This window comes from Corvus hawaiiensis, chromosome 8 (genome assembly GCF_020740725.1).
Source record: "Corvus hawaiiensis isolate bCorHaw1 chromosome 8, bCorHaw1.pri.cur, whole genome shotgun sequence".
In the NCBI taxonomy this organism is placed as follows: Eukaryota; Metazoa; Chordata; class Aves; order Passeriformes; family Corvidae; genus Corvus; species Corvus hawaiiensis.
Genome location: NC_063220.1, coordinates 881264 through 902342, shown reverse-complemented (window position 1 = coordinate 902342; position 21079 = coordinate 881264). Strand labels below are relative to the sequence as shown.

The 21079-nt window shown below is 50.1% G+C and overlaps 2 protein-coding genes across 39 annotated transcripts in view; both read left to right on the top strand.

Moving 5' to 3' along the window:
- The window catches only part of JAKMIP3 (Janus kinase and microtubule interacting protein 3), a 52783-nt gene extending 44361 nt beyond the window's left edge, over window positions 1-8422 (top strand). For 17 of the 38 annotated variants that reach the window (XM_048310865.1, XM_048310874.1, XM_048310872.1 and 14 more), the window contains 8 exons: window positions 86-145; window positions 1746-1811; window positions 2220-2288; window positions 2381-2458; window positions 5327-5530; window positions 5857-5922; window positions 6860-6901; window positions 7628-8422. In XM_048310865.1, coding sequence (XP_048166822.1) covers window positions 86-145; window positions 1746-1811; window positions 2220-2288; window positions 2381-2458; window positions 5327-5530; window positions 5857-5922; window positions 6860-6901; window positions 7628-7792 — 750 coding nt within the window. In that variant the 3' untranslated portion in view covers window positions 7793-8422. Of the gene's footprint in view, window positions 1-85; window positions 146-1745; window positions 1812-2219; window positions 2289-2380; window positions 2459-5326; window positions 5531-5856; window positions 5923-6828; window positions 6902-7627 lie in introns of those variants that run through there. The other 21 variants (XM_048310900.1, XM_048310882.1, XM_048310897.1 and 18 more) reach the window with 9 other exon arrangements.
- LOC125329369 (testis-specific H1 histone-like) lies at window positions 8050-21009 on the top strand. The gene is made up of 4 exons (XM_048311248.1): window positions 8050-8056; window positions 8555-8856; window positions 9013-9587; window positions 19363-21009. The coding sequence occupies exons 1-4, from the start codon at window positions 8050-8052 to the stop codon at window positions 19385-19387; spliced, it is 909 nt and encodes a 302-aa protein (XP_048167205.1). The 3' UTR covers window positions 19388-21009.
- The last annotated feature ends 70 nt before the right edge of the window (window positions 21010-21079 follow it).

The window sequence follows — 21079 nt, the reverse complement described above, 5'->3', positions numbered from 1 at the left end:
GGGATTCTCCTTTCCTATCCGCCTCTCCCTGAGCAAAACCAGATGCTCTGTGCTGACTCCTGCTTCTCCATTTCTCTCTTGTCAGGACATAGTGGTAGCAGAGCTGATGAAAAAGCTGGACATTTTAGGGGATAACGCCGTAAGTGTATGTTCCTTTAATAAATTGTGCATGCTTTCGGGAATACCTGTCCTCATGTGAAGTGAGCAAAGCTGCCTGGTTTGGTGCTGCACAGCCTGTCCTGCCTCTGGTTTGGGCTACGAGCGAAGCATTTTCTGGCTTTTTAAGGTTTTGCTACCACCTGAAGAGTGAAACACAGGGGCTCGGTGTCACCATATTGCTTCTCAGATTTCTGTTATTTGGAGAATAATGTTGGTGTTTGGTGTTTTCTGGCCACTGCTCACACACGGTTTCTTCATTTGCTTGCTCTGCATTTGCTTTGCTTTTGCATTTCAGCAGCTGTGTGCTTTGAGTTGGTCTAATAACCCATAAGCCCTTGATAGTAACCGGGATATTAAACAAGAAGTTAAAACAGCAGAGTGAAAAGGAGAAGCAAATAATAAGAAACTTGAAAGGGCTTCTCCTTCAGCAGGTGACAGTGAATAATTGCACATCCAGTTAAGTACGTGGAAGGCACATACATCCCTGTGTGTCTTTTCCTGGGCTCTCCTCTATCAGCAGAGCCCCAGGGCTGTGAGGGGCCCAGGAGAGCAGAGCCCTCAGCCACTCCAGGCTCCTCCTGGAAGACCCCACACAGCACCGGGGCTGCAGAAGGGTCCCCACTGTTCTCACAGCTCTGCACCTGGGCTGCCCCAGCTCTCCCTCTGGACAGGCTGGATACCAGCAAAACACCATCCCCAGGACCAGGGGACAGCCTGGAAGTACCAGAACTATAAATACCTGAGGGTGGGCAGGACCTGGCACAGGGTGCCCAGAGCAGCTGGGGCTGCCCCTGGATCCCTGGCAGTGCCCAAGGCCAGGCTGGACACTGGGGCTGGGAGCAGCCTGGGACAGTGGGAGGTGTCCCTGCCATGGCAGGGCTGGCACTGGATGGGCTTTGAGGTCCCTTCCCACCCAGATCATCCCAGGATTCCCTGATTCAGTCCCTCCTGAACAGCACTGCCACTGTCCCAGCAGTGCCCTAAACTGAAGCTCTCCACAGTCCCCCTGAGCAGCAGCTTCCCTGACTCTGACTCAGGCTCCCCACAGCAGCGAGGCCCAGCCGAGGGGATTCCCTTCTGCTGCTGTACCTGTGGTCGCACTGAAGCTTGGGATGAAATGCAAAGCCCAGTTCCAGTACTTCGATTTTTTTGAGAAAGCAACAGAAGATGGATGGAATAGCCAACATCTCAAAAATGCTTCCCAAAATAATGACTTGGCTGCACAAAGTGAGGACTGTGCATGGGAGGAACACTGCATCTCTTCTCCCCATGGCTCTTTGTGCTGAGCTTGATCTTGTCCTGTGTAAATGTGTGTTTATTCCCTGTTGGGTAAAAATAGATCCAGTGTCACTTCTTTTTGGTACATACGAGAATTTTGGAAGAATTATGTATGATAAGGATTGGTAATGAAGAGTGACAATAGCTTTTACAACCATGTTGCATTACAATATTAATTTTCTCTGCCTTAGTTTATTTTTCCTCAAACATACTTAATTTCAGATATATTTCATACAACAGTGGCCCAAGTAGTGGGCTGATAACAACACACTGGGATTTGTTGTAATTGTGCTCTGCTTTTGGTGCAGAACCTGACCAACGAAGAGCAGGTGGTCATCATCCAGGCCAGGACTGTCCTCACGCTGGCTGAAAAGGTAATGACCACAGCATCACTCCTGGCACCTTTGTGTCTTGAAAGAAAGATCTGACCTCTCTGAGCAGACACTGGTGAGGGAGGTGACAGCTCCACACCAAAGGCCATGGTGCTTTATGTGGGATTAACTGGGCTTTGTCCAGCTAAAGGTAACAAGGCAGCAGTGCAGACGGACAAAGCTTCATTTAAAATGTTACTGAACTCGCAGAGCAATGTCAGAAGGGAAGGGCCAGGCTTTGAAATATGGCTTTTTTCCATCTCCAGCATATGAAAATAAAAATACAATGGTCTAGTAAATTTTGCTCTGTTACTTAAGTAGTACTTGCTGTGTGCTGACACATCCCCAAGTCCCAGGGGGGCTGAGCCCACGGGCTGTGCTCAGGCTGGGCTCTGCTCTCTGTTCCCTCAGTGGCTCCAGCAGATCGAAGTGACCGAGTCTGCGCTGCAGCAGAAGATGCTGGATCTGGAGAACGAGAAGGTACCAGAGAGGAGCTGCCAGGGGAGGGGACAGGGAGGGGACGTCGCACTGGGGCCATGGTGGTCACTGACAGCCTCTTCCTTGGTCCCCAGGAGCTGTTCAGCAAGCAAAAGGGCTACCTGGACGATGAGTTGGACTTCAGGAAACAGTCCCTGGACCAGGCTCACAAGGTGAGGGATGTCAGTGTTGACTGAGTTGGGACACCTGGATTAACTAACTCACCATGTGCTCTGTCCCCTGTGGAAACTCTGCCTTGGGCAGTGCTGCTCGTGGAGTGCCCTGAGGGCTGCATGGGATGAGAGTTCAGCAAATCCTCTGCACCCTGAGCTAACCACGACTTCCTCGTGAACAGAATTCCTCGGGTTTGGTAGCCCTTGCAGGGTTAGGACCTGAACATTAACTTACTCAACACGAGTTTTAATTCAGCCAGAGTTTCAGTACAGGACTGATAAGGAAATGAGATTTTCAGTAACTTGTCTTACTCTTTAAAAAATTATATTTTAGCCTAGACATTCCCCTGTATTTTGGATTACAGCTTCTGTAACCAGAGCAGCTGGAGGTATTCTGGGATGTGTAAATGTGAAATGAAACTGCTCTTAAGACAGGTTCATCATTAGCTGATCCTAAGGCATTTCACCCATCTTTTCAGTCTTTAGCCATTTTGTTTCCATCAATGAGAGAAAACTTACATATATATTCACAAAAGGCATAAAGTTTCCTTTCAATTTATCTCATTTTTTCAGTTCTATGTAAACCTAGAGCACAGTTACACTTTCTGAGGAGCAATGAGTATTTATGCCTTGTGCATCCTGCGTCTACTTGTGTCTCAAACCATTTGGGGGAGCTTTTGCTCCATACATTTTCTGTCCTGTGGGTGATTTTTTTAAGACTGATTTTGCCAGATGCTGAGCTATATCAGGATCCAAGGCACAGTGGAAACCTTGGAAAGCACACAAGGCTCCTTACCCATGGTCCCAGCCCTGTAACACCTTATAGTGGAGTTTCCCTGCCCATGGCAGGGGATGGAACAAGATGGTGTTCAAGGCCCAGTCTGGGACTCTGTGATTCCATGATCTTCTGCCCTGAGCTGTCCTGAGAAGCAGTTTGTGCAGCTGAAGGCTGAGCCTGCTCATGGGAAGCAGGGAGTGCAAAGAGTGTGCAGCCCATGCAGAGGGGGCTGTGGGTTATTTCCATTTCCCTGTATTTTCTGAAGGCATCACGCATGTCCCAGGCACAGCTTTGCTCCAGGGCACAAATGCAGCCTGAAAGCAGCAAGGAAGCTTTGTTCTGCCCTGGAATTTGAGTGGAAAAAGCTCTTTTGCTTTATAAAATTAGCTTCACTTCCATGTTTCCTTTGTGCCCCCGGAGATGAGGAGCAGCTAATCATGATCCCCCCTGAAGCAGAGCCAACAAGATTAGCAGCCAGAACCACTAAAGCCATCTGCACGCTCTCTCTGCCCTTGGCTGCTGCAGGGGGTTCTGCTCCAAGGAGCACTTGGCTGACACTGCTGCTGCTCTGGAGACCAGGAGGGTCCCCCTGCCCTTCTTCCTGCACAAGTCAGTATGTCCAGAGAGGGCTGATGGTTGTGTCCCTGAGGCTTGGGGCCCAGCAGAAATCCAGGTCTCCAATAGCAGCGTTTTGCTGGGACGAGGTTAGCGAGGTGTTGGTGTTGTTTTTTAAAGGAAAAGCAGAATATTCTCCTGAGATCTGAGGTGTTCTTCCCCACGAAGATGCCACGGTTACCATCAGTTACTATCAGTTACCATCAGTACTACAACTCCTGCCATGTGCCACTGTTCTGCTGGGAGCATTCTGCTGTCCTGGCTCTGCAGAGACCCAGTGAGCAAACACCAGCAGCAGCCTCAGCTGGAAAACGTGATTTTGAATTGAGCTGAATCCTCGCAACAGACCCAGCAGGGATTTAAAAGCCATGTGGATGTGGCACTTGGGGACATGGGTTAGTGGTGGCCTTGGCACTGCTGGGGGACAGTTGCACTGGGGGACTTTGAGGACTCTTTCAGCCTCACCGGTTCCATTATTCTGTTGCAGTGGGGTTCTCCTGAGGCCATGGAGAGCTTTGCAAGATGCCACCAGCTCTGGAGGGGGTGTGCAGAGGTGCCACCAGCTGCTGCCTTTTCTTCTGCTTTGTATCAAAGTTGCTGAAATAGATTTCAGCTCGCTCTTGGCTTGCCTGGGGGAACAGCCTTTATCTTGGATTCCAAGGCAGGAGACACTGTCTGGCAACACCACCTGCCCTAGGAGGGTGCCAGGCTCAGTGACCCCAGGGAAGTGTGGCCAGCCCATTTCCTGCACATTTCTCCATCTCAGGGAATCCAGAGGGTGCATCCGTCTTCCTGTGAGGCAGGAGCAGAGCCCAGCTACAGGACAGGGTCGTTTTCTTGGGCATAGACCCTCTGGGAGCTGACAGCTCTGCCAGAGGAAGTGCTGGGAATGTCTTCCCAATGAGGCATTTTCCACTGGTTGGTACAAAATGCTGCACACACACGGCAGGGAGTCTTTCCTTCTGGCAGGAGCATGGGCTGATGCTGCTGTGTCCTCTGCTGGATAGCAGGGTAGCTGGGAAAGGGGAACTGAGGGACTGAAAACTACATGTAAAAAATATCTGTGACTCACAAAATGAGTCTTTTATGAGCCTGTTTCCTTTTTCCCTTTTCCTAATTACATTTTCCCTTCTCCCCTTCTCCCTTTTCCCTTCTTCCTTTCCTCTTCCTTTACTTTTTTTCCTTTCTCTCCCCACGGCCATCTGCCATCCCCAGGAAGGAGAAGCTGACTCCCACATGTTTGAGGGGCAGACTAGGCTGGGCCCAGAGGCTGTCCCAGTTCCATTGCTGCTCGGAGCCCCATAGGATGAAGGCAGCCTGAAGTATTTTCCCTTTGGATGGAGTTTTCTGTGTTTCAGCACACAGCCCCTCCACTGCTCCCATTGCCTTTCAGGGTCAGATGTTCAGTTCCTCACAGACTCCTCACCTGACCAGGGACAAGGTCGAGCTGACAGCTTTATATTGTTTTTGATTAGCAAATTCTGGAATTAGAAGCCATGCTCTATGATGCCCTGCAGCAAGAAGCTGGAGCCAAAATTTCCGAACTTCTTTCAGAAGAGGAGAAGGAGAAGCTGAAGAGCGCCGTGGAGCAATGGAAGCGGCAGGTGATGAGTGAGCTCCGGGAGAGGGACGCCCAAATCCTTCGGGAAAGGATGGAGCTCATTCAGCACGCACAGCAGGTGGGTGCCGGGCAGGGCAGGGCAGGCGGGGCTCGGGGAGGGACGGCCTTGTGAGCACCGGCCTCTCCCCCTGGAGCTGTCCCAGACTGGCTGGGCCTGGGGTAGGCATTGCTTGGCCTTGGATAACCCTGCACACAGGGCATCGTGCTTTTCTTGACTTTGTCACACACGGTGACAATCACAGAGGACTCACCTACAGCTTAATACCCAATTTATTTTTGGTGGAAGCACAGCACATACAATTTATATCCCCCAAAGTAATGCATCTTCTGGGTACATCTGTATTTGGTTGGTTAATAAATATTTTTTTATTTGAAATCTGACAGAGAATTAAAGAGCTAGAAGAAAGAATTGAAGGCCAAAAAAGACAGATAAAAGAGTTAGAGGAAAAGGTAAGGTCATGCAGACGGAACAGCTGCTGTGTGTGCACATGACCATTCTCCATTTCACCTGGGCCAAGGAAACAACCTTAGAGAGAGCTCGTGTGTGTAGTGCAGTGAGAAAGGGGGACAGCTCCAGGAAAACAGTTTGCATTTGCAGCAGTCCCTCTGAGGAGGAAAGGTGAACTGGTCCAGCTGAGTCCTTCCTTCCTGTTACCCGCCGGTGCCGTCCCACACACGGGGCTCAGCAGGGACGGGGCCCATCGCCCTGGGAAGGGACAGAGCCGAGGGCTCAGCTCCACGGGAGCTCTGGGGAGGGAGCTGGGAGTTTTGCTCCCTCCCTCCCATCTCCAGCCCCTGGACATGCAGCTGCATGGAGCAGCCTTTCCCAGCAGGAATGAGGGGCTCCGCTCTCCTCCCTCGCCTGCAGCCGCAGCCATGGTTTGTGTCACTGAGCTTCTCCAGTCAGCCTAAACTGTTGTGTTTTACCCCAGAACTGCCCTCAGCTGAACACACCCCTTTCCAGTGAGATGGCCATGGTCAGGTACAACAGGGGCTGAGCTGGGCTAGTGCCTGAGACTGAACCCAGACCTCAGCAGGGCTGGGCTTGGGGTGTTTCGAGGTGTCAGGAGAATTCAGCTGATATTTCTCCCCCCACTATTTGCCCTGAGCCCGTGGCTGTGCCTGGCTGGGCTCAGAGGGGCAGGGACTGTCACCAGTCCAAGGGACACAGGAACTCTCATGAGCCAAGTTGAGCCCCAAGCACTTGGACTTTACTTCACACTCCATATTTCTTCTCACCTGAGAGTTTTGTTGCACTCTGTCTGTAACCACAGCCTATTTCTCAGCTAAACACACTGTAAACTCTTAATCTCTTTCTTCTCTTCCATTTTTTCCTCTCTTCCCTCCCCTTTTCAGTTTTTATTTTTGTTTTTATTTTTCTCTTTAGCTTTCATTCTTTGGTCATAGTCCTTCAGGCCACATGCACAAGGTAAGCCCTCGGGTCTCCTCTGGTCTCTCCTTCTCATAAAGCATCAGAGCCTTCCTCTTGCTGTATCAGCAGGATTGGAGGGTCTCTTGGGCATCCCAGAGAACCCAAAAATGGAAATCTCCAAATCCTTTAAAAAACCAGGAAACCTGGGCAGCAGCAGGCAAAAACTTGTCAAACAGAATTTCCTTCTTTGGAGGGAAGGACAAGGAAAAACTAAGCAGGCTTAAAAGCAAGGAAACATCTAGCAAGCCAGGGAAAACAGCCAGTCCAGGGTTATTCCTCTGACTACATCAGGGGTTGCTCCAGCTGATCCTTGCTGGAAGTCCATGGAAAACCTCAGCCCCTCTCCCTGAGCAGCCAGAGAGCCTGTCCTGCCTCCAGGACAGCAACCAGCTGGGTTTGGGGGAACTTGGCAGTTATTAGGGTGTGTTCCTCCAGGCTTTGTGCCATAGGGCCCCAGGTACTCCTTAAATCCCCCTTTTTCCCATGTAAATAGGGGATAAATTGCCCAATTTCTGTGTGTGCTGCCAGAAATGACCACGGCATGGATGGCATGGAGAGAAACACTCCCCACTAACCAGCATAAATGGAATATGTCATGAATCCTTTTTTATCAGTTGTGCAGTTCAGCAGATAATTATGAGCAGGACCTCACAGAAGTTTCGTGAATGTTATTTTTGCCCAGGTGGGCTTTTCTCTGAGTGCTGTTTTTCTGTCTTGTTTCAGCCTCCTGAGGACGCTCCAGCTGCCCCTGCTGTTCTTCCCAGGAGCTCAGCCCTGCTTCCCGAGACCAATACAGAGACTTTGCCCTTTCCACCCCCCCAGATCTGTCTCGTACTTTGCTCCTGGCAATGGGAGGTGCAGTCTGTGGGACCCTTTCCCTGGGGCTGAACCAGGCTGTGTGGGAGTCCCTGCACCACTGAGATCCCCGAGGGAGTGTTGGGAAAGGACAGAACTAAGCCGACAAAGGAAGCCAAAAACTCTGCTCCTCCCTGTCCTACAGCCACAGGCTCCTCCCGGGGTGCTGGCCCTGCTGCTGGACAAGCCCCGGGCTCTGCGACAGGAGCACCATAACTAATTCAGATACACTGAATTTATTTTGGTTCCCTGCTAAGCAGGTGGCAAATTGCTTCTGTGTAGAAGTGCCCATGTCCTGTTTGTATGCCACACATTAATGTTTGTTATCCATGGTTCTTTAAAAATCTGTCTTGAAAGAAGATTTTAAGAAGAGTTCCAGAGGAGTGGCTCATGAAAAGATGAATATGAATGAAAATGAAGTGGTTTGTTCCAAGGTATTTCTTGATTACACTGGGTATGTCCCATGCTTTGTCAAATATCCCATGAGCCCAGTTTTAGGAAAAAACATAAAGCTACATTCAGGAAATCAAGCTGTAATTTTTTTTTTTTTTGAGTTGTCAGTAAACCATGATGAGAAGAACGATGCAATAATTTATAATTGGCTGTCCCTGAACAATGACAAAAGGCTTAACACTGTCCCAGCAAAAAGTTCAACCTGGGAAAGAGTGAACTAAACCAGATTATCCCTGATTCTCATGCACTGGGCTGGGAGAGGCAGCAAGATGGAATAGAAGATGTCACCTGGAAAATATCCTCACCTTGGGGAAAGGGAGCACAAGTCCCACAGAGCCTGAGCCCGGGAGGCTGGCACAGGAACCGGGGAGGAAAAAGAATCCTCTAGAAAAACAGGTGAAGAGGGGAAAATCCAGAAGAAATTCCAGAGTGTGATTTACCACGTGGGATCCACGGCCGAGCACAGAAAGGCAGGGCTGTGGGGTGAGGCCGGGAACAAGGCCAGGAGCAAGGCCAGGAGCGAGGCCGGGAGCAAGGCCAGGAGCGAGGCCGGGAGCAAGGCCGGGAACAAGGCCAGGAGCGAGGCCAGGAGCGAGGCCAGGAGCAAGGCCAGGAACAAGGCCGGGAGCAAGGCCGGGAACAAGGCCGGGAGCAAGGCCGGGAACGAGGCCAGGAGCGAGGCCAGGAGCGAGGCCAGGAACAAGGCCGGGAACGAGGCCAGGAGTGAGGCCGGGAACGAGGCCAGGAACAAGGCCAGGAGCAAGGCCAGGAGCGAGGCCGGGAGTGAGGCCGGGAACGAGGCCAGGAGTGAGGCCGGGAACAAGGCCAGGAGTGAGGCCGGGAACAAGGCCGGGAACGAGGCCGGGAACGAGGCCAGGAACAAGGCCAGGAACAAGGCCAGGAGCGAGGCCAGGAGCGAGGCCAGGAGTGAGGCCGGGAACAAGGCCAGGAGCGAGGCCAGGAGCAAGGCCAGGAACAAGGCCAGGAACAAGGCCAGGAGCGAGGCCAGGAGCGAGGCCAGGAGCGAGGCCAGGAGTGAGGCCGGGAACGAGGCCAGGAACAAGGCCAGGAGCGAGGCCAGGAGCAAGGCCAGGAGCGAGGCCAGGAGTGAGGCCGGGAACGAGGCCAGGAACAAGGCCAGGAGCGAGGCCAGGAGCAAGGCCAGGAACAAGGCCAGGAGCGAGGCCAGGAGCGAGGCCAGGAGTGAGGCCGGGAACAAGGCCAGGAGCGAGGCCAGGAGCAAGGCCAGGAGCAAGGCCAGGAGTGAGGCCAGGAGTGAGGCCAGGAACAAGGTCCTGTCGACAGCCACGGCCAAGGTCCCACAGCACCCATTCCCTGGGAGCGTGGGGCAGGAAGGGATCAGAGCTCTGGGCAGGTAAGATGGGCTGATCAGCTGGAAACCCCTTTATCCTGGGATTCTGTGTCCTCTGGAACTCCTTCACCTGCTGGTGTCTCTCACCTGGGTTAAAATGCTTCAGGTGATAACAGAGGAAATACTGAATTTGGTATTGAAATTACCAGAGTCTTTATGTAAACATTATTTAATTATTGCTGTTTTACTGCAGTAATTTAGCTGTTAAATTTCAGTGTGATATAATAACAAATGCTGATTTTATGTTTTAGATCAGTGGTCACTCTTAAGACAAAATTTTTGGGAGATTTGTCACATTTGTGTGGACAGCAAGCAGTCATGCTGCTTTTAAAAATACTTGTTTTAAATGCAAAAGATGAAAATATTTTTCATCTTGCATAGAAAAGACAAATAGTAATTGGAAAAGTATTTTAATTCACAATTTCACTCACTTTTTTTGTAATTTGTGCTGATAATGAGTTACTTGGCAGATAAACACGATGGGGACAGTGGCAGAGGAAGCTGCAGTTGCACGTGTTACAAAAGTGTTACTTACACGCCAAATTTATGTATTAATTAGGCATCAAATTGTAATTCCACTACAAGGTGAAGCTCTCCTGTGGGTCAAAGTGAACAACACCCAGGTAGGAGTGGTGGGCACCCAGGGGTGCCCCACAGCAGAGAGCCCATCAACGGGCACCCCACTGGAGGTGGGGTGGAACTGGGAACTGTGTGTCCTGGAGGACCAGAAACTGCTGCTTTACAGGCCATTTTATTGTCTCAAGCAGGTTTAGGATGGTATTTTAGTTATGTTTTAGTGTGTGCGTAATTTTGGAGACTGGAGGCTCACAGGGTTGGGTAGCACTTGCCTGTCTCCAAATAAATAAGTTTTTTTATAACAATAAATAAGTTGTTAGTTGCCTAAGAGAAATTTTTATAGATATTAACTCTTACATTTATAGAAAAGGCTTGAGCATCCATATTTTTTGCCCTGATTATCTTAGTTTAATTAAAACCCCCAGCATTTATTATAACTCCATTTGATATTTGTTTATTCAAAGGAAATAGCATCTGGAATGTGCTGAAGCCCAGGTCTGCATCAGCAAAAGCTGTGCTTGATGCACCAGCTTGTACTGGGATGCCTTGTACTGGAACACTTTAGGAATTCAGCAGCACGAGTCCAGTTCCATCAAATCCTAAAGGAACCCCTGAATGTTGTTCCCAGATTTGATTTCTGTGTGTGTCCCCACGCTGGGAACAAGGAGAGCTCGGAGCCTCTGTGTCCGCAAGCGCTGCATCCGAGGGGCAGGAGGCGGTGCCCACCTGCCACCCAGTGTCCTCTGGAACTAAATTCCTTCTGATAAATACACACGAGGTGTCACCCTGGGCTGCCTGACACAGAGAGGATTGGAATGACCAATGATCCCATGCATGCCCTGACAAGGGAACACTCCCTCCGTGAACAGGGGTCTTGTCTGGGGGACGGGATCCACTCAGACCCATGTAGAGATTTCCTGTTGGTACCAAAAGAAGTCATGTAATTGCAGTTTAATTACATCAATCAGAATTAAAACACTGATAATATTAAATTATTATTGACAAATTTTCCAGTGATAGAAGGATGGGGAGAAGACCGTGGCAGAGGGTTGGAGCTACGTGATCTTCGCAGTCCCTTCCCACCCAAGCCAGTCTATATTCCATGATTCTAAAAGCAGATTGCCATGTTTAACTGGTGTCTGTGGAGCTGAATGTGCTCTGGGGTCATGGGGAGATGCTTCTCCCCCAAAATGCCAGTGATGGTCACCAGCAGCAAGCCAGTTTTAGGTTCATGGTGGACCCATCCTCCTCTAACCCTTGTATTTCTTACAGCAATATAAATTCTCTTTAGAAATGGCCTTAACATTTTTAATTAAGAATATATAGCGTATTTCCTACTGTAGGCAGCAATTAGAAATACCAGTTTAAAGAGTTCAGAGCTTGATGTTTTTATTTAACCATGGATAGCAGGTGTGGTGGGATGGGGGCATTTCCCCTAGGGGAGCCTCCTTCAGCACCGGAGCAGGATCTGTCCCTGTGAGCCTCTCAGTTTTGTAGATAATTCCTTTTCTTTAAATGAGTTTGTATACTGATCAAGTGAACAGTAAGCAAATTGTTCTGTGTTCCTGGTGTGCTCTGGCTGTCAGCAGAGGGTGGGGTTTTTAAGGTTTTTTTCTTCCTTCCAGAAAGGATCCACAGGGGAGGTGGGGAGCTGCTGGAGCTGAAATTCCCTGTAAGGCTCCATCAGCAGCCCTGTGTGTGTGTGTGTGTGTGTGTGTGTGTGTGTGTGCTCAGGCACTCTGGAAATGACTTCCTGCACAGGGGCACCAATGAGCTCTATCATCAGAATGCTAATTGGCAAGTCTTTGCTGAGCAGGGTGACCCCAAACATCCTTGTTTAAAGTGAAGTGTGGGGAAATTCAGGCCATCAAGGAGACTCCCGTTGAGCGAAGGCATTCCTGGGAAGGCACAGAGGGACTGACTCAAAAGCTTTGACTCCCTTTTACCGTGCTGTAAATCTTGCGGGTTTCTCTCTCTCCGTGAAGAGCAGGATTGGGCTCAGCAATAATGAAGAGATTTCCAGTGGGTTAATAATTGTCAGTTTGTATAAAAGCGTGGGGTGTCTCCTTGCACGCTGTTTCTGCTCCGCTGTCTCCGGCGCTGTTACAGACTGAAGTGCATGTAAATGACAATGTCAGTCTGAATTTATGGATGAGACGGGGTGAGATGGAGGCCCTGGGGCAGGAGTGCGGGGCTGCTGCTGAAGGACGGCCTCAGCCAGGTCTGAGCATGGCTGGGACCTCACTCATCCCACTGCTTAGCCCAGACATCTCTGGCTGTGCAGAGGCTGATCCTTAATGGTTTTGCCAAATCCCACGGGAAAACACTTTGACACAGACCTGCTGGGATTTTGCTTCTAAGCAAAACGTCTGGTTTATTACAGCAGGAACTTTGGGTTGTGCTTCCTGGGCTCATTCCGAGGGCAGGACATGGGACCAGCCTTCCTTTTATCCTCTCTATAACTAAAAAACTCACATTCCTGTGTTGCTGCGGGGATATCACACACAGCACAGAATCCCAGATTCCCAGGATGGTTTGGGTTGGGAGGAGCCTCCAAGGTCATCTCATTCCACCCCCTGCCATGGGCAAGGACACCTTCCACTATCCCAGGTTGCTCCAAGCCCCATCCAGCCTTCCCTTGAATCATTTATATGGGTGTTCCTCTTTCTGTGGGAAGTAGAGAAGAGCTTTTTTGGAGTGTAAATTTGTGCAGCAGCAGCAATTCGGTGTCCTGTGTCCTTCCATCCTCAGCTTGCTCTCAGAAAGAAAACTCTGCCTGACCCTGCACAGAGCTGGGACTGGCAGGGTAAAAGCCTTCTCCACCAAGCTGGTTTTAAAGATAATCATTCATTTCACTATTCATTCCCTAGAACACTCCTGCGCAGAGCAGGTTCAGTTCTCATCACAGCTGAAGAGTGCTCCCACTTAATTTGGGTCTTGCTGAGCTCTCACAAATAATAAAGACACGTATTTTTGTAATTTATCAAGCTCAGTGTTAGCCTGAAGAATTAATTAGCTGGAAAAATCTATTATAAAGTTAGCTTTTTAAAAAGAATGCCTTCTGTTTGTAAATTAATGTTTGTGTAAATTGCCCCTGCCACGGGAGAGGGTTGGGGTGCCCAGTGATATGTCTGCACTTCCAGGTCAGCAGAAATCCCAGAGAAACCTCCCCCAGGGAAGGAGAACATGTCCAAGTCACTAAGACTGTCCTGGCCTCATGCAGATCTGTAGAGGCAGACAGAGGAGATGCTGTTCTGTCAATGGCTTTTTCTGAAGACACATTGCCCCGGGGGGCACTTTGCTCCTTGTTATAAGTGAGGATGTTGTAAACACCCCCGGGATACAGCAAACTGGTGAGTGGAGTGTCAGGAAGCTGTCACGGAGGGGCCGGGGGGGCAGCACATTGGCAGCGCTGGGATGGTCTTGGAAGGGGATTGTGAAATACTCACATCAACAAATCAAAGCCGCTTTTCTCCCATCCTTAAACACACTGGGAGAATTCTCACGGCTGTAAATTCATAAAGTGCCAGATTCTGAGAGGGCTCTCTGTAGCTGTGTTTCCTAAAAGCCACTGTGGTGAGGTGGTCCAGGCACCAGCAAGATGTTCCAGCGGGATGGAGCAGTGCCATCACCCAGAGGCCCCGCGTTCCTCTGGGGTGGCATCAGGGCTGATGTCCCCCCGATGTCAGCCCGGGATGCCTTTCCCGGGAGCAAGGTGCAGGGGAGGCTGAGGTGTCAGCCTGCATTTCCTGCCTCAGCTCCTCCTGTTCTGCTTGACCGGGCATCCATCCTGCTGAACGGATCCTTCCTGAACTGTCCCCGCTGAACTGTCCCCCCTGAACTGTCCCTGTGCCATTGCTGCAGCTCCTCCCTCCCCTGAGCCCAGGGGCCTGCAACAGGAAATGTGCCAGGGAGCGACCCTTCTGCACAGACTGTGATGGGTTTAGGATTCTTCTGTCTCTCGGAGCTGTTTCTTTATTTGTTTGCGTGGCCCTGCAGAGCTGATGTGCAGAACAGGTGAACCGGGTGTGCCTTGTTCCCCACTGTGTTGTGTAATTATGGTTTCACACTGCAGGGAAGACCTGGCCATGAATTTAGCAGCAGAGCACATGTTCTGCAGGGCACCAGGAGAAGTCATGGGAAGGGGAGTGATCATGTTCCCGAGGCTGCCGGAGCTCTGTGAGCGTTTGGACAACGCTCTCAGGGATGCACAGGGCGGGATTGTTGGGGTGTCTGTGCAGGGCCTGGGGTTGGACTCGATGATCCTTGGGGGTGCTTCCAACTCCAGATGGGCTATGACTCTGTGGATCTGCAACACCTACCCAGGAGCAGGTCTGGACAGGGAGGGCTGCTGGAGCTGAGCCCTGGGCAGATGCCATCCCTGCCCCTGCCCCAGCAGTGCCCGATGCCATCAACTGCTCTGGTTTCTGCAGGTCCATTCGGAAAGGACAGAAAATCCATTCCTGCCAGGCGGAGTGGAGCTGAATGGCTGCTTTGTCTGCAGTTCTCCCAGAAGCCCCTCAAACACGACATTCCTGATCCCAGCTTCCCCTGGAGACTTCCCAGCCCAAGGATTTATGTCCTCAGGGGCGTTCCAGCCCTTCCAGCTGCAGCAGCAGATGGATGCCTGTGCTCCACCAGGGATTCCAGCCATGAACCCACTGCCCCTCTAAGGGTTAACTGATAATGACATTTATAAAATCCCCATTTTTGCCAATATAGAAGACAAATATTTTCAAGTAGAATCCCAGACTGGTTTGGTTTGGAAGGGACCTCAAAGTCCATCCAGTGCCACCCCTGCCATGGGCAGGGACACCTCCCACTGTCCCAGGCTGCTCCCAGCCCCAATGTCCAGCCTTGCCTTGGGCACTGCCAGGAGCAGCCACAGCTTCTGATTCTTCTCTTATTTTCTTTAGCTGGAAAACAATTTGATGTTATTTATGTGTGGAAATATTAGTGATATTGCCTATTTTTTTAGATAACACAACATGTAGTAATATTTTGTAGCTATCATAGCATATTTTCCATCACCATAATGACTCGCTTCTAATAGTTTTCTTTTTAAAAAGCATTCTAATGTGATTTACCAATTACATGAAAAAGATATGTAAAGGTACCATGTTCATTCATAAGCACCATGTACCCAGGTGAAACACCCGCAGTCATTAGGGGATGTTACCAGCAATTAACCTAAACCAGGTTTCTAAAGGGCAAAGCAGTTTTCAGTGCAGAATCAGGCATTTTTGGAAAAACAATGCAGCATTAAAATAGATGTATTTAACCTGTTCTAGTGGGAGCACAAGAACCAAGGCCATGCTGCCACATGCTGCTTTCTGTGTGGTGTAGGAGTCATGAAATATTTTTAATTTTAAATGCTCTTCTCATTTTTTATTACACACTGCTTCAAAATCCAGTGTGAAAAGAAAATGCTGTGGGCTTCTATGCACATATATATATATATATACGTGTGTGTGTGTGTGTGTGTGAAAGGAGTACTATCATGATTTTATCACAAGCAAATGATTTGTAGTGGAAGGAAACAGCTTTTTAAACCCCTGCTATTAAGCCTCGAGGGAGCAGCCCTGTTTTCTGCTGTAGCAGAAGCAGTTTGTAGTGTGCCTGTGTCAGCATCCCCCGTCTCCGTGGGGGGAGGATGGGCAGAGCCTGACTGTGGGGCCAGAGCCGCCAGGTTCTGCTTCCAGCACGGGAGGCGATGCCGGTGCCAGAAACACAGCCCTGCCCCACCTTGGGTTGTTCACGGCATGAGACTGTGTAGGAAAGTGAACAGGAATGGTTGTGCTGGTTGGTCCCTGGTCGTTGTTCCCTGGCAGTCCCGACCTGGCCGAGCAGTGCTGGGAGTGGGGGCACCAGCTCCGGTGATGCCCAGCATCACCCGCCCGGCTCCAGCCTCCCCCCAGGCTCCTGGAGCTGCTGAAAAGCTTCCGGGGGCCCAGGAGCAGAGTTTCAGATTCCAGGCTATGAATATTAATGAAGTGAAATGCTTTTATGCTCGTGGGTAGTTCCTCTGCCGCTGTACGCTCACAGCGTTTGTCAGCATAAATGGATACGGTCGGGAACATTCCTTCCACTGGTAAATTGGACTGGTTTAAGACAGGAAAACCCCAGAATTTTCCAAGTCAGTATAGACAGGATAAAAATACACCACGGACATGTTCACTGGGATGTCCTCTTAATTCTTAAATTAAAAATGAAGAATTTAGTAACAAACTAAGTGGACAGTGAGAGGCTGCTGATTGCTGAGATTTTCAGGGCTAGTAGCCCATCCTCCAGCCACAAAAACCATGTGACTGTGGCCTGAAATGCAATCAAGAGTCTGAATTTCTGCAGAGAATTATTTTCACTCCGTAGAGATTTGCCTGAGTGTCTTCACCCCCTCATCCTGCTCACAAAGGCAGGATAAAAAACCAACATCTTAAAAAAGAAGGTGCACTTTGTCCAAGCTGGGGGTGCAGGTGAGATTTGTGTAAGTACGGAAAGATCCGTAACTAATATTACCCTGATCTTTGGCTGCTTCACTGCAGCCAGCACAGTTTCCTCTTCCTCACCAGGAGAAAAGGGGAAAAGAAAAAAGAGCTTCTTCCTCCTCCCCAGGGACCTGCCCTGTCTTCTCCCCTGACAGCAAATGTTCACCTTTCTGTGGAACCTATTGGAACTAAATGGCCATCATTTTTAAATGGTTAGGTAACTCCCCTCTGTATTTTATTCTGCTCATGATTTCTCATCTTCCTGTTCTCTGGGCCCCCCTCCCTGCCCTGCAGTCAGTCCCAATGGGTTATTTGCATTTGTATTCAATGCAAATATATATGTGTGCACAAGATATGCCGTAAATGCCCTCATGTGAATCCAGTGGGAGAGGAAGGGGAAAAGACAAGGAAGCCAAGTCTGGCCCATTGTTCTTTACATGGACATGAAATTCCACCTGTTTATTCGCAACGTGGGGCATAAGTGGGAAGACGAGAGATTCTGCATGCCCATGTCCAAGGGGCTTGTGGGGTCCCAGGTGAGGATGGGATCCATCCCCTAAGGCCACGGTGTTTGTGCAAGGGCTCTCTGATCCACTCTTTCCCACTGCATGGATCTGAGGGGACTGATTCATTGTCCCACGGACAGCTCACAGGCTGCAGCAGGATCCCAGGGTGTGTCCCAAGCTGGATTCCAGGCGGGATTCAAGTTTAGCAGGTGATGAAGAACCTCAGGTTCATCCTGGCAGACTCTTCTTCGGGAGAGAGGGGTGAGCTGCCTTAGAGACACCTCCAGCATCGCTTCACCTGCTTGGTAGCTCTGCTTGAAGGGCTCAGTGAGGCATTAACTTGGCCAGTCCAAGTATTTCTTGGTGGTTTTGGTGCCTCTTCCTTACTCCTCAAACATATCCCACCTTTTCCCAGCAGCCCAGGATGCTGTCGGGTGCCTCCCTCAGCCATATGGTCCCTTGTGATAGGTATAACATATAAACATACATACATATATATATATATATATATACACACATACATAAAGATAAATATGTGTCTCCTTCCATTGCAGCCTTGGTAAGAGGCTGTGCTGATGAAGGTGATCATTCTTCATCAGGAACTGTAGTGACAGGACAAGGACTAATGGATTCAAACTGAAACAGGGGAAATTTAGCTTAGATATATAGAAGAAACTCTTCCCTGTGAGGGTGGGGAGGCCCTGGCACGGAGAAGCTGTGGCTGCCCCTGGATCCTTGGAAGTGTTCAGGGCCAGGCTGGACATGGGGGCTTGGAGCAGCCTGGGACAGTGGAAGATTCCCTGCCCATGGAAGGGGGTGGAACTGGATGGGCTTTGGGGTCAAAGCTTCCCACCCAAACCATTCTGGGATTCAGTGATTCCTTTCTCACATGAAATTTGATCCATCATCTTTGAGGAGTTGCATTCCTGCATCGTTCTGTTCAGCAAAGCTGCTGTTTTCCATAAGCCCTGAATGCTCCGATGCACAAATATTAGCGCTCCATCCACTGCCATTTTTGAAATGCTTTTGTCCCATTTTTACAGCTTCCTGGACCAATCCCCTGTCTTTGGCAGGAGGCGGCGGGGTGAGGGAGTGGTCACTGTGCCTTTTGCCGAGGCGCCGCAGCCGCAGCCAGCCCCGGGCAGCGCTGACCGACATCGGCGGTGGCAGCGCCGCGATCCCGGCGAGCGCTCGGCGCTCCGCGGCACCCCAACGCGGTGTGACAGGCGGGGGAATAAAGCAGAGCGGCATCTGCACAACCCCTGTGTCGTCTACTCTCGGCTTCTTTTCTGTCATTTACTTCTCGGTCTCTTTTCACGAATTGCTTCTGAAATTCTTGGAGTGCTGTTGTCCACCTGTGAGCCGCAGCCCCTGTCTCAAGGCCTCGGGAGTGCGGGGGGGGGACACAAAAGAGCCGCCTGACCTGCAGGACCTGGCAGGGGGTTGGAACGAGATGAGGTTTAAGGTCCCTTGCAGCCCAAACCAGTCTGGGATTCTCTGCCCTGCCGGCCGGGCGGGCTGGGGAGGGGCATTCAGCTGCTGCTAAGGTCTGGGGGTGAAGAGACGTGGAATAGGGGATGGAGAAGGGACAAGGAATGGGGGATTCTCTCCTTCCCAGGACTGGCTGAACCTGTTCCGCTTCCCAGGTGTGTGTCCCAGGAATTCCCCTTCCGCCTGGCGCTGGTCTCGTGGCCGAGTGTGAAATGGAGAACACGGACACAGGTCCAAGGAGGGTGCACGGGAAGGGTCAGGGCAGCTGCAGCAGCCCCCTCCCACCTACGGGCACCACGTCCTTCGTGCCGTCTCTCCTCCCCTGAGGAGGTGGATTTTGGCTCCGTGGTACTTAACTCATCCTCCCAGAGTTTGTCAGATGAGGCAAATTGTAAATTCGTCATTCATCACTATCATCACCATATTCTGAGTGTTACCCAAAACTGTTAGGGGAGTATTGCTTAAGGAAAATGAGTGATTTGATGTATGGCACAGCCTAGAGAAAGCAGTACATTTAACATTTAATAAATTATCTATTTTTTTTCAGGGAAAACACAGTAACTGGCTAAGCCTACTCCAACTTAGACTTAACAGAGAGCTGCTTAACACAACCCAGCACAGCCTATGGAATGGAAATGTTGTAGATTTTGGGATTAAAAATCCCATGTAGGGGAGAGGACCACAGCTGTAGTTAAACCTTGTGTTTATTTTATTCTGTAGGTACCTGCACTGCTGGAGTTTATAAAGCTATGAAGAAAACCCCTTGATACTGAAATTCTACAACCTCTTCCTGCACGTGTACATCGACCATGTTTTAACCCAGCACAAGGAGCTCAGCTGCAGAAACAGAAGGAAGTGAGTTGATGAGAGAAGTGTGGTATTTGTACTGGAGGGATGCGACGCTTCAAGGCCAAGGTTGTAGATTTTGATATCAACATATGATTATATCATGGAATTGATTTAACAAGCTCCAATTCTACCAGATACCAATACCAGTGCTGGGATTCTGGGATGAGCTGCGTTTTTGCTTCTGCATTTCACGCCTAAAATGAGTCCATTTTGAGTTCTACTGAAATACTTCATGTCTTAAAAGACTGTATTTGCTGGAAGCCCTGCAGGTGGTGGTTGAGGTGACAAAGAGCACGTTAGGAAATGTCTTGAGTCCTTCTCATGGCTCTTCATTCAGGACGTGCTCTTGCCTGGTGTGTTTGTGTGTCTCAAATATCGGTTTGTTTTCTGATTAACTTCCTTAGTCCTGGGGGTTTTAAGTACAAAGCCAACTGTACAGGACAGGTCTGTGTGTAAATAAGAGATTGCGCTTATCTATGTGTCACTATAAATATGTAAGAAGTTTTGTACATAGGAAAGAAAAAATGGCTCAAAGAATGTTTTCAGAACTGTTTCCTCCGTTTAAATGCACAGACAGGAGATTGCCATCCATGTGCTCCTCACTCTCCGTGAAGGGATCCCGCTGGTTCCGCTCGCTGCCCGCATCCCGCCGGGGTCTGTGAGGAATTTGTTCCCGGCTCGGGGCCGGGCTGGAGCCGGGGCCGCCCTCGCCGGTGAGCTGAGCTGTGTCGGGTCTCGGCTGCTGCTTCCTCACTCTGGCTCCTGTGCATCTCCTACAAACACAGCCTCCAAGCCCCGGGACCGCGGCGGGCAGTGCCCCGATCTGGGGCGTTCCTGCAGCCCCTCCGTGCCCGGTGTGGGGGTGCAGCAGCAGGAGGAGAGGGTGCCACGGGCCATCCCTCACCCCAAACCCGCGTGGACTTCTTGTTCAAGCTGCTGGAGGATGTGGCTGTTATTTCCAGTATTCTGCTCTATAATATCTGTAGCCTTCAGTGATTCCTTGAGTGCCTTACGTGGCTTGTGGACAGAATTCCTGACCAGGAAGAGAAAATGCCCCTGGACCGACGCCGGCTCCTTCGCACTCCTGTGCCCCTCGCCCCTCGCCGGCAGCGTGGGTGTGCACAGGAAGAGATTTAGCTTCGACTCAGGAAATCGCCGTGTGAATATGTGTATTAAACCCTGTATGATGTGCTGTACAGTTTATAAAAAGGGACCATTGTAAACTTATGCAAAATGTAACGCAGAGAAAATGGAGGTTTTTGGTCCACTGGCTGGCATGCCATGACCCGTGTCCTCTAATCCTACTCCAGAATCATATCCAAAACACAGAACATTGGGTTCAGTGCTGCGACAGCAACCGACAGCCCGAAACCAGGGGCTGGAGCGATCGATTAGAGAATTTTACAGATATTTTTGTATTGTGATTCCTATGATATATCCAGAGACTTTCTATTCCTTTGTAAAATACATAAATTATTGTGAACTTTTAATTAAAAAGATCTGTTTTAAACCTTCAAATTAGATGAATTGGTTTGGGGTTGAGGGGATGGGGAAGCTGGACTGTGACACCGGCCACCCTGGGGGACCA